Source organism: Epinephelus lanceolatus, chromosome 8 (assembly GCF_041903045.1).
Source record: "Epinephelus lanceolatus isolate andai-2023 chromosome 8, ASM4190304v1, whole genome shotgun sequence".
Classification (NCBI taxonomy): domain Eukaryota; kingdom Metazoa; phylum Chordata; class Actinopteri; order Perciformes; family Serranidae; genus Epinephelus; species Epinephelus lanceolatus.
Window position 1 is genome coordinate 15,497,560 of NC_135741.1, and position 14,848 is coordinate 15,512,407.

A 14,848-nucleotide genomic window follows, 5' to 3' on the forward strand; every position below is an offset into this window, starting at 1 on the left:
TTGCTGAACCTCAGCTGACCACACTGTAGTTGATATGCAGGAATGAATCATTTGAATAAACTGTAATGTAATTTGGGATTATGCAGGATCGTTCAGTATTAACGTTCTGACAGCGCTGCACTGACATGACCACATATCGAATTCTACTGTGGACCACACACAGCACACAGAGAGAGAGGGAGACAGAGAGAGACCTGCCAATCACAGCCCTTAACAGGACAAAAATCATAACCATGTCACAGAGCCCATCAGCAATAAAAAGGACTGTGGGTAGAATGTTGAAGCTCATCTGTGGGACTGAGGGATAGGGATGAGAGATGTGGTAAAACGCCTGGATGTCACATAGAGGAAATTGGCTGAGCAGCCACCCACTAACAGAGTCATACTCTTTTTGATAGGATTAGAGCCCATTGGCTCACTAAACATATATATATATATATATAGACCAGTCTGCCAATCAGAGCAGCCAGAATGTAAGGGTCATTAGTAGTTCAAAAGGCCAGACAGACAAGTCAACCTTTATATTAGGCTGGTTTTTGTCTAGAGTAGCCATAAGACACTGTTCAGGCACAGAAACTGCTAATGGTAAGAGCCAGTTTTGAACTGCATGCACACACATAAGCGAGGAAATATTAGAGCGTGGCCTTGTCAACCCTTTTAGTCAGAAAACAATTTTTGGGAAACGGAAGCTCAGTTCAAAGAGAGCTAAGTTCAGTTTTTTTGTGAGACATTTTGATTGACATGGAAAACCTTTTTGAATTGACCTTTGTTCATCTTGTCTTTTGATGAAATTTCCCTTTTATAGTCTCAGTGTCAGATACAGCGTTAGATTTGTTGCAAAAGGTGGGCAGAGTATTCTGCGAGTTCATCAAGCAGGAGCCAACATAGAGAGCTTGTGTGATAATCAAAACCCAACACTTAACCACATCTCTACAAAAAGAAAACTGCTGTTGAGCAACCCTCCGTGGCTTAATAAACGTCATTATAGTGATCAAATACCACACACAAGGCCCGTCAAAAGATACAACAGCTCCCACCAAAGCAGACAGAGGGTCAACATCTAGCTCTGTATTCATGTAAAGCATGTTAATTCATCCACACCAGCCCTTTGGTCAGAAGGATTCCCAGTATGAGTTAGTTAGTGACTGTGGCAGCTGCACACTTTTATCTTTACATTAGAATACTTATCACAACAAACACATAATTACAAAGTGCATCCATTAGTACATGTCAAAAATATATACAAACGGTATAATAATTCAAAGTGATCTGCAAGAAATGTTGGATTAGAGGGAAAATCATAACCAAAGTATGGCTAATGATGCGCTAATCCCACAAACTGTGTGCTATTAATGTCTTATGTTGATAAGCTACACAATTGTTTGTTCTATCAAAGAAAACAGATGTTAAGGTTTACTATGCAGGACTCGGGTATAAATATAGACAGCTGAGACAGTGCAATTGCAGTGGGGCCACGTGGAGAGACCAGGCCCTTACAAGTGATTCAGATTGCCACCTAGGAAATATACCAATGTTCAAAGATAAATGCCAGGTGCCATTTGTGGCAAACCCATCTACGTCATGGCTTTCTTTTTCCTTTTTTTTTAATAGGCAGTAGCTATCTAAAACAAATTTATATGCTTTTTCTACATAAGGTTTAAAATCTATATACTATAAAACGGTTCAATTAAATTATTAATTTATTACTTTCTTTGATTTATATATATATACAGTGATGACTGCTTGCTAATATGTGTGTTGATGTTGTCTCTCTTTGTGTCAAGACAATAAATGGACGATAGCGTGCACTACGGCCCATCATAACTTCATGACACCACTGTAGGTTACTGTATCTAAACATTTTTTCCTAGTCAACCAATAGTCATCATTTAGGGCCATTAGTCGACTAGTCACCCGCATGTTTACGATATTAATTTAATTATTAAATGATATATTTTGGGCGGGGCAACACAATGGTTTGAGTTGAAGGTGTGAGAAAGAATAGTATCAGTAACATTGTTAACACTGTGCTACATTACAGAGAAATACAAAACCATACTAATGAACCTTCATTAATATAGGCCTATATTTTATCTACAAGTGCACGTCACACACTCAGCGAGCCGCCTGTTAATGACGCTGTTGGCAAAGCAGTAATGATTGTGCTAAGTGGCTAATGGGCATGTAGCTACTTCCATGTTTCAGATGATACATCATGTTTGTAGTCGACCGATGAAGATGAGTTTACATATCACCTTGGGTTCGTCCTTCACCTTCTCAAAATGATCCCACACTTTGGATTTCCTGCCCGACATGTTATTAACTAGCCTGTGGAATAACCGCAGGTACCAGCCCTGGAAATTAGGGGCCGTACATATGCTTTGTCTTTAACCAGTCTTTAACCTGAACAATCACTGTATAGCCTATTTACCTGAAATCCTGAGTGCAGAGCTGATCATCTTCCAAGTGCTGTTTTTAAGTGTGTAGGTCTATTGTCCATGGGACAGATGTAAAGCTCTGGATCAACTTTTCCATATTTATCAGACTGAATATTTACAGAAGAAGTTAAAGATATCTGTTGGCTGTGATTGGTTTGTAACGGGACTCCTGTCTGACTGCTGAACGTGGTCACTTCCTGTGTCTGTCCTTTTAAATTCCCACATGGTCCAGTCATACCTGTTTTTTTTTTTTGTTTGTTTTTTCTGCGATGAAGCAACCAATGAAATCTTGCCGACTAATGACCTTTTTGGTTGACTAATGTTTGGTCAACTATTATGGGGCAGCCTTGCTCGCCAGCGAAAGTAAAATCTCGTTTGGTGTTTTGTTTTGCTATATTTGAATTGTTTTTTGCTGCTGTAGTGTTTTGCCTGCTGTCTCTGATCTGGCACCTCTTTGCCACCTTTTGATAAAACCCCAACTTCACCTGTGCACAGTGGAGGTAAATGGGGGTACAAATTTCCCAAACACAGTAAATAAGAAAGAGGAAATACAGGCAGTGGAGTCTCTGCAGAAAAACACACACTCCTAGTGGGTGGATTACTTTTGTATGAGTCTATACTTTTTTTTTTCCAGGAAAATCCTGCATAGTTCATCTTTAAACATGTGACATATTCTCCACAGACTTATAGCATTATCATACAGGGACAAGCTTAAGAACCCATCAGTGAGATGAGATGCTTTTATGCTTTTTAGTTTTTACAGAATTAAGTAACTGGTGTTACAGTGATCAAGATGGAGCACAGTTGAGGGCTGGTGGTGGTGGGGGGGGGGGGGGGTGTTGGGGGGTTAAGGCATGTTTTTTCACTTGTGTTGATCACCTGCAGGTCAGGTGGTGCACCTACTGCACACATGACATGTGCAGCCCCTTGGTGTGTGTGCTAAGTTTGTGGAAATTGAACCGTGAGGGATTTTTAAATCAGAATAATGTAGAGCAGATATTAAACTTCTGAGTGCGTCTGCTCGATTAGTTAAGTGTCTAAATCTAATGATGCACATATCAGATGTTGGAGCTACAGTGTTGAAACTTTGACGGCTCATGGTTGATGACTTTGCCATACACTTGGGCACCGACACTGGAATCATGGTTTACCGAGCCTTTCATTTGAAACCATAAAACTGCGGAGCCCTTTTGCTCGCCACAGGAGATGGATTAAAATACCGGGGACCTCGGAAAGACGTCAGCGGTGTGTGGTTGTTTGATCCAAAGCTCCCAACCAGTGTTGCTTTAAGTGCGTGTGTGGAGTTTTCCTGCACCGGGTGATAGGAGGGGTTGGAGAGTGACGCTGGCTGCGCCTTGGTGCTGAGCGGAGCGCTCACCTGCAGATGAGAGAGCCGGGGAAACTCGGGGCAGAGCTGCAGCACACACTCAGAGCGCAAGGAGGGACGTAACGAACAGCCAGAATAAGAAGAGGGGAAATTACACTATTATCGGAGAAGATTTATAAATCTACCCTCTTTGTGGTTCCTCGTCCAGGCAGCCCTGGCTCGCTCGCTCGCCACGATGAGAACTGACTTCGCTCTGGTCCTGACAGCAGCCCTGCTTCTTGACACATTCTGGGTGAGATTGATTTCATTTTTTTTTTATTTTTTCAGAACAGCTTGTTCTGTGGAGAGGAGTTGTGAGAGTGCAGCGTCTCAAGGTGCAGTGTTTGAAAGCAGCAGCACAGAAGCTTGAATAAAGTCATGTAGTCGGATGGAGTCCAGTGTCAGTCCAGTGTGCTGCTGCTGCAGCGCAGCGCTGCTCCTTATTTCCCTACAAGTACGCTAATTGGTTCCCTAATGATTTTCAATGTTTCTGACAAAAAATAAAAAAGAAAGTAAGAGTTAACGACCCAGTATTACCCGCTCGCATCCTCGCCAGATTTCCTCTACATCGCTGCGGGTTCATCACAGGGCTGCAATATCCTACACAAGTTTAAATTACAGCACAATTTAATCACCAAGGATGATGCCTCTGTTTTTTCTTTATGAATCCAAATGCTTATTTTAGCAGAACATCCCACTGTAAGGCGTGCATGACTAAAACGCATTCGCCTACAATAAGTTAACCTTTGAAGTTGTAAGATGCTGTTCAACCTTTTCTCGCCATTTAATCAATAAAAGCTGAATTAAGTCGGCGCCGGTGGGCTACTCCTAATGGCGCACCAAGTAGCTCTGCTAAATCTCTCCCCCTGTGCTGCTGCTAAAGCCATTACTCTCATGTCATGTAAATTTAGGAAAATGACACACAGATATTTTACCCCCGCGTTATTCCTTCCCAAGAGGAGAGGACCTAATGCGTTATGCCTCCTCTTCATTCAGACTCCAGCCAGCCTTGGCACCAGCGTGTGTTTGTGCGCGCGCACAGTTACTTGTGTAGTGGCTGTAGTGGGTCAGATCCTTCAATTTAACCGACAGTGAGCACTAAATGTTGGGTGCGAAGTTTTTCTGCAGACCGTTAGAGTACTGTGCACACACTCACACATGCACTGCTCAGTTCCTCCTTTAGTTCTCTGGACCTCTCTGCTTGTGTAAAACCCACACTGAGGGTGAATTCTGCTGCATTCATGCAGTTTTCTTTAGCTGTGTGTCTCTCTTAACCCTGAGCACAATACTCTCAAAAATGTCTACATTTCAGCACAGGCTGCTCTCTGTGTGGAGTGAGTTACACACAACATTTTTTATCAGATGGTGTCTGAGTGTGGGGATTTAATCAGCAGCGTGCCTACCCAGGAGCATCTAGTTGATAAACTTGTTGAATATATTTCTGCTAACTGCTGTACAATACGCCGCCGCTCTCCAAGGCTCAGGGCCAAGGAGACGCGAGAAATCAATGGAATCCATGTTTATCGATGTCTTACATTGTATTCTCTTCCTTCCAGAGGAATAATGGGGAGCATGCTTCAAAAGGTCCCTGCCAACCTGGCTTCTCACAAAGCTTCTACTCTGTGCTGATTTCAAGGGATGTACTGCAAGGCCAGGGCATATGTAAAGGTAAGCCCTTTAATTGGCGAGTCACATTTTTTTATGTTTTGTCAGGAAGATTTACAAGTGAGTAGAAGAGCTCTTTCTCTGCATGGCAAGGCCGGTGAAAGGACATGTGTGTAGTGACGTGTTTTTGTTCAATGCCAGGCGCTGTGTTTTTCAGATTATGAAAATAGCATTTATGCACCTGGATGGAGGTAAAAGATTAAATTCTGTAAACTGATGCATGTGTTTGAAGCTAAGGATGACACATGCAGCCGTGTAAAGTTGGTTCATTGCTTGTAATGTGACGATGCAGTGGCTGAGTGCTTCTGACAAACACCACACAAACATGTTTTGAAATTTTAAATGTAAAAATGCACATGGATATGACACATGCTATTTGTTTCACTCCTAATGCTTGCATATTACATGCTAGAATTTGTTTTTGTGTGCTGACATTGTTCGACCTCTTCAACATTATTATTATCATCACTACCGTCATCACTATAATCTTATGTACTGTCACCTTCACAGTGCGACGTCTTAGCCGGTTGTATGTGTGTTGCTCCAATTACACAGTGAGCCAACCAAGTTTGAGGGCCCGATAGTGCAGGAAATGGAATCGACATCCTGTGTCTAATCTGGCACTGCTCCTGCCAATGTGGGCTAATTGCAATTCTCTATTGATCCCAATGGTTTTTTTCTCATAGCTCAGCTAAGCTGTATTGTTTTGCTGTGGGCGCACAATAGCTCTTTTGTGGGTCGACTGTGTCTTCAGCAGCTGCACAATATATATTTCTCACTCTCCTTAGCAGTGAGGGACCTGGCGGGGATACAGCTGTCTAGACTCTCTCTCTTGAGTGTGCACATAGACACACACACACAGGCGCGTTAGATTAAGGATATACAGTACAATAGGGTCCTGTATATTATTTTTTGGTTGTTTTCTCTCTTGTGTCTATATTTGTGTTTGCCCTTTGCTGGAGTGATATAAGTCTGCAGGAAGGTATCAGCTTGATTTTAGTGTTTCATTAACTCCAGTATATTGTAGCCCGGCTGGAAGTGGGATTGGATATGGGACATTGTCGCTGATAGTGAGCTCGCTCTCTGGTGTGGTAGTGATGTCTTCAGCCCAGCAGGGGGTGTCAACACAATCACAAACAATCACAGAATGAGCCATCACTGCTGCACAGGAGCCGTGTGTTTCAGAGAGCATTATTTATCTGGTTTGGTCTCAGAGAGATGAAATTGTCTCTCTACGTGTGTCTCCATTCAGACATAAACTAATCTTTAGAGGTCTAATAGGGTTGTTTTTAGTATTTGGAATTCAATTTGTCACTAACAAAAGATGTTTTAGTGTGATCTTACTGCACACTTAATTTTTTTTTTTTTTTTGCTTTTCATTAAGCCACACAAAAGTCAGCTTCAAACATTGCTGTGTTATCAGACCAAATAAACCAAGAAAGTCTCCACTCAGAAGACACCCAGACTTGCAATTAATTTGCAGCATTCCCTTGAATCACATTCACAGCATATGTTTTAATTTGACATGTAGCTTTTGTTTTCTCTGTGTTTGAATGGATCTTGCTAAAGTGACGTGCTCTTCTCTGCCGTGACACACTCACAGCTGCAATGTCATCTTCATGTGCGTCTGAGAGCACAGCTGCAGTGGCCAGACACACACACACACACACACACACACACACACACACACACACTGCACACACACACATCCTATGTGATTTACAGGGCTCAGGCAGTTGATTTATAGTTCTTAAGGGTGTCACTGGAGGGAGGCAGGAAGCTACTCTGGAAAGGCTTTAATAATAACATTGTTTAACCCAAAACCGTCAGATGGGGGCAGGAGTAATGACACCCACTCACGCACACACCCTTTCATGCACACACACATACACACACACACAAACATACTGTATATATATTCATGTTAGCCACCCGGGGAATAATGGGAAGGACAGAACTAGGACCTTGGCCATGATGGGGAGGATGTGTGGGTCTAGACAGGAGGTCGGCAGGGAGGAGGAGGGTGTTACATTTCACATTTTATCATTTTGAGTCAGTACCAAATTGCATAAAATGTAGAAGACTGCTGTAGTTATTGAAACAAACACGGCAAATGTGATGAGAGATCCGAAGCTGAGGACAAAACAAAGGCCAAATCTTAGTAAGATGATACTTTAACAAATGCAAACTGTATGAAATGGATTTAGGCTTTGTTAAAGAAGAACTAACTTTCCTATAATTTCTTCAGCATCTCAGTTTGCTCGTCATTTTCAGGCTCCTCATGAGCAATTTTCAGCTTCCCATGACTTTGTTTTTGACTAATCTTCCTTTAATGAGCAGCAGTGCTCCTTTAGATCACTTCCTAAACATTCTGGGTGTTCGGGCCCACTGAGGGTTTTCATTGATAAACACAGTGTTTCCAATAAACATTTATAAGTATAAATTCTCCACACTGCATTGTTCCTGCTGAGTGGATTGATTCGCTCTCTATTCAGCTGGAAAACCCCTGCCAGTTGCCAAAGTTAATGGCTGAGACGCACATAAAAACAGGGCACTGCTTTGCTTGTGCTGGTGAGACTATAAGGTCAGATTGCAAACTGGACATTTAATGGTTATTTTAAGATTTGATTTGCATATCGTACAGTGCAGCGTTGACGAATTTGGGTCAGATGGTGTTTTTATTTACACTTTAGCAGCAAATGGATTTGTGTCGTTATATGAACAGAAGAGAAACAGCAGGGGTTGAAGAGGTGAGATAATGGATTTAAGAGGTGAGAAGTCTCATTTATCTTGTGTGTGTCTGTATATGTGGGTGTGTGTACACGTACATGTACTTTATGTGTGACGCATTCAGTGCTGAGGGCGCCTGCTGCGTTTTATGCCTGGTTTTCATTAAAGCTATGACTGTCTTTACCACTCACACTCTGCATACCATTAGAGGTAGAGCTCCGCCAGGCCTGCTTAGTGTTACACAATGACTGATACACACACACACACACACACACACACACACACACACACACACACACAGGCATACTCAGAAAAAAAAGTTTCTTCTGCTGATAATCCGCATAACAAAGTTAGTTTTTGCAGTCAGAGTTCATTACTGTGGTCTGAAAAGCACAATCGGTCGTTAAAATAATGTGGAGTTTTGATTCAACAATAGATGCTGTCACGATATTTGGAGTGTTTTGTATCCCGCAGACGAGAGGGGAGGACTTGGGCCATGGCCAGACTCGCTCAGATAAACAGAGCCAGCTAACGTAACCTCATCCCATGTGTCCCTTCATCCCTCTGCTGATTCTGTTCCTGGTAATGAAAGCCAGGGATGGTGGTTTCAGCTCAGTGAGCCCACTCTGCTGACCTTGGATTTTGTTTGGGTTACTGGTGGTTTTGGGCAGCCCTCACTCTCTGTATATGCGACTGTGGTTGTGTTTGGCTGAGTGTGTGTGAGTGTGTGTGAGAGAGAGCCAGAGAGAGCGAGGTAAAGGGAATTGAAAGACAGATTTGGTCAATTCTGATGCGTACTTGTGCTTCTTTTGGACATGCCGGTACCTGAGCTGTAACAATGCTGACGTCCTCAGTGCAGCGTCTCAGAGGGAATTGGAGATTTTGTCTGCAGTCATCACTTTGTTTTTAGAAACTCCACTGATGCTTGGCTCCATTTTGAAAATTAGATCCCCTCCAGTAACTCATCAGCCAGAATGAATGGCCTGAATGTCTGTATTAAGGTGACCATATCTGTCCTTAACCCTGCGGGCTAGCCTTGGGATTGCTATTGTACTCGTAAATACATTTTCTGATGCACTGTAAGCACTTGCGCTGTCTCTCTCACCCTTGCATGTACACAATCTCTCACACTCTTACACACACACACTCAGTGTCTGTTGCAGTGTCTTAATATGCTGCCATTCAGGAGAGATTCACCTCACAGCTGATAGTATTTAAATCTATGCCTCACCTCTCTGACCCAGATCCCTTCCCTCTCCCTTCAGTGCCACCTTGTTTCTATCATATTCACAGAGTATTCTGGCTGTTGCCCAATAGAGGGATAACCAGAGCCCAGTAGAAATGGATGAGAGAGAGCTTTGCATTCTGAATAAAACAAATTGTTCAGAGCTGTAATTTTTCTCCAGGACAATATTTCCAAAAATCTCTTCCAGCGGGTACCCAGAAGGCCCCGGGTGATGAGTCTCACACGCTTTGGTTGGTGAAGCTTTCCTGCGAGGCTTTAGGTGATTTTTCAAAATCCAATAGCCGGGCTGTTACTTTGCTGTAGGCTTTGTGTTCTGAACATCATTTTGCAACTTGGAACGCAGAATTTGAAATAGAGTAAGTATCAAATTTAATACACATCGGAGAAAAAAATGACACTAACAGGATCCTCTTAGATGTTAATAACACCAAGAAGAAGAGTTAAATTACCGTCCTCCCTCTGCCCAAAATCAGAGCTGACATACACTCATCAGCAGCTCAGAGTGCTGGTGATGTGATGCGGCGACAGAAGTCCGCTTGGAAGGAGTGACTCATAGGAGGCTGAATAAAAGATGCCATTTCTTTTCACACGCTCCATAGGGATGGACAATACATCAATTTTCTCTTTCCCTTTACCCTCAAACAGAATTAGATTGTTTTGATTTGCTGTTTACCTTTTGCCCCAAATCTCATGATACACAGCCTGCAGTGTTATCTGGGTCGATAGCAGACAGGCGTCCTCATGGAGATTAGACATTGTTGGAATACAGCCTCCTTTGTTTCTTTCTGTTTCTGCCTAAATCACTCTCATTGTTCCCACTCATTATTAGTTTTGGATCTCTGTGTCTTACTTTATTCTAATCTTTAGCGAAGTCCCTATCTCGCTTTGATTCTTTCTTCTCGCTGCTGTGAATCATTCATGTTTTGTCTCCGCAGCCCCTTCCCATATAACCATCTAATCTCCTGTTATAATGCAAAATAACAACACAAATCCGTATTCTCTCTCTGCCATCTGTTTGAACTATTACATGGTTTATGGTTAATTTTTGCGAGGATATTCAGTCACGGAGACAGGCGCAGACACAGCCGCTTTCCGTGGTTATTAATTACGGAGACTCACGAGGCTGACATTTGTTGGATGTCTTGTGAAACGTCGAAGACGCTACAGACATACCGAGGTGCTGGTTTATGATCTTCAGGCCAAAGGCTAATCTGACCTGAGGGAGCTGTTACAAAAAGCCAGTTGACACATATTTACTTAACATGTAACCTTAGGCCTGATGTATGTGTCCAATAGTTTTTTAAGAATTGTGTGTGGACTTTCCAGAGGGGCTCATATAGATGATTTAGCCACATGGTGGAGCGTTTCTTCCCCAGTTAAGGTCTAGACATGAGTGGTTTATGGGATAAGCAAGGGGGGGCAGGCGTTACACCTGCAGGAGTTCCTTTTGATTAATATTGTTAGGCTTGGGAGCCCACGCTGTGAAACAGTTATGTGCTTTTGTGTGCTCGGTATATGCGTTTTGTGGTTGAATGCACTGTGTGCACTCAGGTAGCTGTCGTCCGGCGCTCTGTGCATAGCGGGTATTCGCCAGGTTTTTCCAAGCTGGTCATTAGAAAGGCAAGCAGGAGAGAATGAGGAAAGAAAGAAAGCAGGTGGAGGCCATTATTTTTTAATGAGATTTTTGACATCTTCTCCCTTTGTTTTGAGAGGAGGGACAAAGGAGACAGGGAGGGAGGGAGGGAGGAGAGTGGATGAACAAATGTGGGAGACTTCCTGCAGATTGAGTTACTCTGCGGTGTGTGTGTGAACTCTGTATCCTTGTCATCTGCTCGGTACATTAAGAGACCTCCTGCCTTGGTATGATGGGCCTTCTGGGGTCCTACAGGACCAAGGTTATGGCCCTCCTGAAGACATTAAACCCGTTTAAATACTTTGCTTGGACTCTAGCTCTTTAATGCACAGATGGTCTGCACGGGCTGTGAAGGGCTGTGAGATGACAAGGGGACACTACCAGCTCTCTCACACACATACACACACATACACACATGCACATTTTGTCTGAGGTTAGGAGGGTTTTTTTGTAGGTGGTGTCAGATTAAGACTCCACAGCGGCTCTTGTAAGGTGTCCCTGCTGTCTTTGGTAAAATAGTTTGTCACGAGCAGCAAGAGCAATGCAAGGCGCTCCCAGGGCTGTTCTTTTGCTGGGATGTGGTGGACAGGGATTACACCAGCAGGATAACGATAAGCCTACAAGGCTGTTTTCTCTTTGCTCGAGAGTCACACTGACCATGTCCTTCAGCGAGGCTACTGTCAGAGGGAGGGTGAAATAGAGGGTGGAGTGGAGGGTGATAGACTCTTCCCTCTCAACAGGGTAGAAGAGGAAGTATAAGATAAGGCTCTGTAGCCTGAAGCAGCAAGTACATTATCATATATGGTGCTGCTCACTGTTAGTGCACGTTCATGCAAACACACACACAAACACAAAAACCCATTATAGCACTCTGAAACAAATGGGATCTAGATTTCCCCTCCCAGGCTGCCCACTACTCCAGTATAGCTCTGGCCTGAGCCCAAACGCTGTGGTGTCCTCATCCTGCCCACTCACTCCTCCACTGCCTCTGTTAGTCTATGGCAGCATTTTAATTACAGCCTAATTGATTGCGTTAGGAATGAAGCCATGGTGAAAGCAACCAATAAAGTGATGATTCAGCTATCACGGTTCCATCACTTCTTATTTTGTCAGTGTGCCGTGATAAAGACAGGCAGTGGCAGTGGAAGAGACACGGGTGACATGATTTTGCAGTTGAAGGTCCTTTTGTCTTGATATTTCAACTTTCAATTTCTGTTACTGTTAAAGCACTGAGCAGATAAAAAATGCATGAGCCCAGTTTGGATGATTTTTCCTCCGAAACCCTTAACTACAGTTTCTTGTAACAAAACATAATTAAAGAGAAGCAAAGTTAAAGCTCATTTACAGCCATTGTTATGAAAACTCCTCATTGCAGTGATATAAAAAAGGAATGTGAAAAGTGGTTCAGCGTTCTCACCTCTAACCCAGCCCTCAATTATCTCTCCTCCCTGCCTAGTTTCCCCAAGACGAGACCAGATCGTTATTGTTAATTAAAGAGACTTCTGTCCATTCCTCACACTTTTCTAATCAACCAGCAGACGTGTATGATCTCTCTGAGAATGTGGGCAGGACAAATCCAAGAGCATTACAGCCTCATATGCTATTCCTTTTGCTTGAAGATCCCTCGTCTTTGTTAAGGAGAGGATGAAACGAAGGATGGAAGCCCTCAGAAGACATGGCTGTCTGGTAATCACTAATTGTGTCCTGAACTCCCTGTGAATGTTCCCCATTAAGTTCTTAAGTTCAGCACACAGCCGAATCATCGCCTCCGAGCAAGGAAGCCATGCAGGAACACGGGGAACAGAGGGAGAAAAGGATAAAGGAGTTGAGGGTCGACAAACAGTGCCAGTAATGTTAATTAATCAGAAGACAATGAGCAGTCCCATGGTGTCTGGCCCACGATATTCAACAGGCTAAAGGCTAATATGGGCTAAAAAGGCACCTCCAGAGGAACTCTGGTCTTTGGAAAAAGTGTCTGATGATTTTTGTCAAGATAGATGATGGCTTTCTTCAAGACATACTTTATTGATTTCCCCAAAAAGAGGGGAGGGAGTGTTTATAACTCCCTGTCGTCTGAAGCAGAGTTAGCTGGCTAGTTGGGCAGTCCTTTGAGTTGCTGTTTGAATGTTGATTCGTTACTCAAGGACACTTTTGGCAAAAAGTTGGTTGCGGGGGCATTTAAGTGACCTTTAAAATAAAAGCTTTTTTGATTGACTAGACCTCATTGATTGAGAGCTGCAGTTAACACTGGTTGTCATATAAAATATGTCCAGCTTCAAGAGGCCGACAGCAAGGACTACAGTGTGCGATGGTTGTGATGGAGGGATAGATTCACAAAGGGATGTTAAGACGACTTGTATGTTCAAATACATAACAGCACCAATCAGGGTCTGATCTGGCTAACAATAGTTCATGTCATCTTAAAGATATGTCAGTAACCAGCTATCCACACGGTCAGGGTAGTCAGTGCTGCTTTCACAGATTCCCTGTTCACATCTTTTAACCATCTTCAAATTTGGTTTTCTCTCAACATAGTGGAGCCGAGCACATAGCATATCTGAGTACATCAGGAGTCGTTAACTGAGGTTCTGATGGAAACCAAGCTTGCTCGGCTGTTATTGGAAAAGGGGCAGGACTTAGGAAGGGTCCCTTGACAAATTGATTGATGATAAAATGTCAAAATGGTGGCCGGTTACAATCACGTGTTTTTTGGATCTCAAATTGATGCCTTCAAATAAACCAAACCTACCATGTTAATATAAAACATTAAAGAGCATCAAATCGTCACATTTTATAAGTTTGAACCAGAGAATATTTTGCTTGATATTTGACTCAAAAGATTAATAAATTATTAAAATTGTCGTCCCTTTTTTGGCAGTCGACTAATTATGAATTGACTGGTTGTTTCAACACTATATGTTATATTACAAGTCCTTAGATTGCTTGGTGCAGCTTATCCATCGCTGTGTTGATACGATAGTTGTGTCGTAGCAGTGGAGAAATGTTCAGAAGATCAGAACACATTGTTCTCTGATCTTTGATCTCTGATGTATAGTTCAACTCTAATCTATCATTCAGTTCTCAAAAATGTTAGATTTGATGTGAATAATTGAATGACCTCTATGTGTATGTTGGAGCATGAATCCATGTGGGCATCCATAGATTTTCATGTCTTTCTTTATTGTATTGTAATGCATGCTGTTCCATCCCCAAAACTAAATGCACAAGGGAAGTAGCACGAAAAGGCTACAGATTCTTAAACAGAATTTATGGGGTTGTTGAATCTGCGTTGCTGTGACTAAAGTAAAGACTGATGTTGTATTTAACTGTAGATATCAGAATTTTTGAAACAGGGTTGTAGTAGTGCTGTCACTTCTAAACTAAAACACATGTCATTTTCTAAAATCACTGTTGCTGTTTGTATGGTCTCATTTATTTGTTTCGCTGGCTAATTATCTGTGAAGTTAAGTGTCAGCATGACATCACAATGTAGATGGTGCGCCCAAATTCTTTCTGTTTTTTTAATTCATGGGAGGCAGCAGGGGAAGTTCAAAAGAAATCACATATTTTAAGTGTGAAACTCATGTCATAGACACTTCATCGTAGCTGTGGCAAGGATTGTCATGGAGTGTAGTAAGTTGCACATTCTCAATTACTCAATTAATGCTGATGCACTTTTGAAGTGACCATGACTATATATGGTTACAGTGCAGTCCACAAAGCTGTATTGAGTCTGTTTTGGATTTCTGCTGCAGTGGTCACCGCAGTGT

At 42.6% G+C, this 14,848-nt stretch overlaps 1 protein-coding gene across 1 annotated transcript in view; it reads left to right on the forward strand.

Annotated features, from left to right (window-relative positions):
• The first annotated feature begins 3,753 nt into the window (after nt 1–3,753).
• The window catches only part of LOC117258412 (cadherin-4-like), a 340,223-nt gene continuing 329,128 nt past the window's right edge, over nt 3,754–14,848 (forward strand). Inside the window, exons 1-2 of the mRNA XM_033629314.2 lie at nt 3,754–4,057; nt 5,361–5,472. Coding sequence (XP_033485205.2) covers nt 4,001–4,057; nt 5,361–5,472 — 169 coding nt within the window. The 5' untranslated portion in view covers nt 3,754–4,000. The remainder of the gene's footprint in view (nt 4,058–5,360; nt 5,473–14,848) is intronic.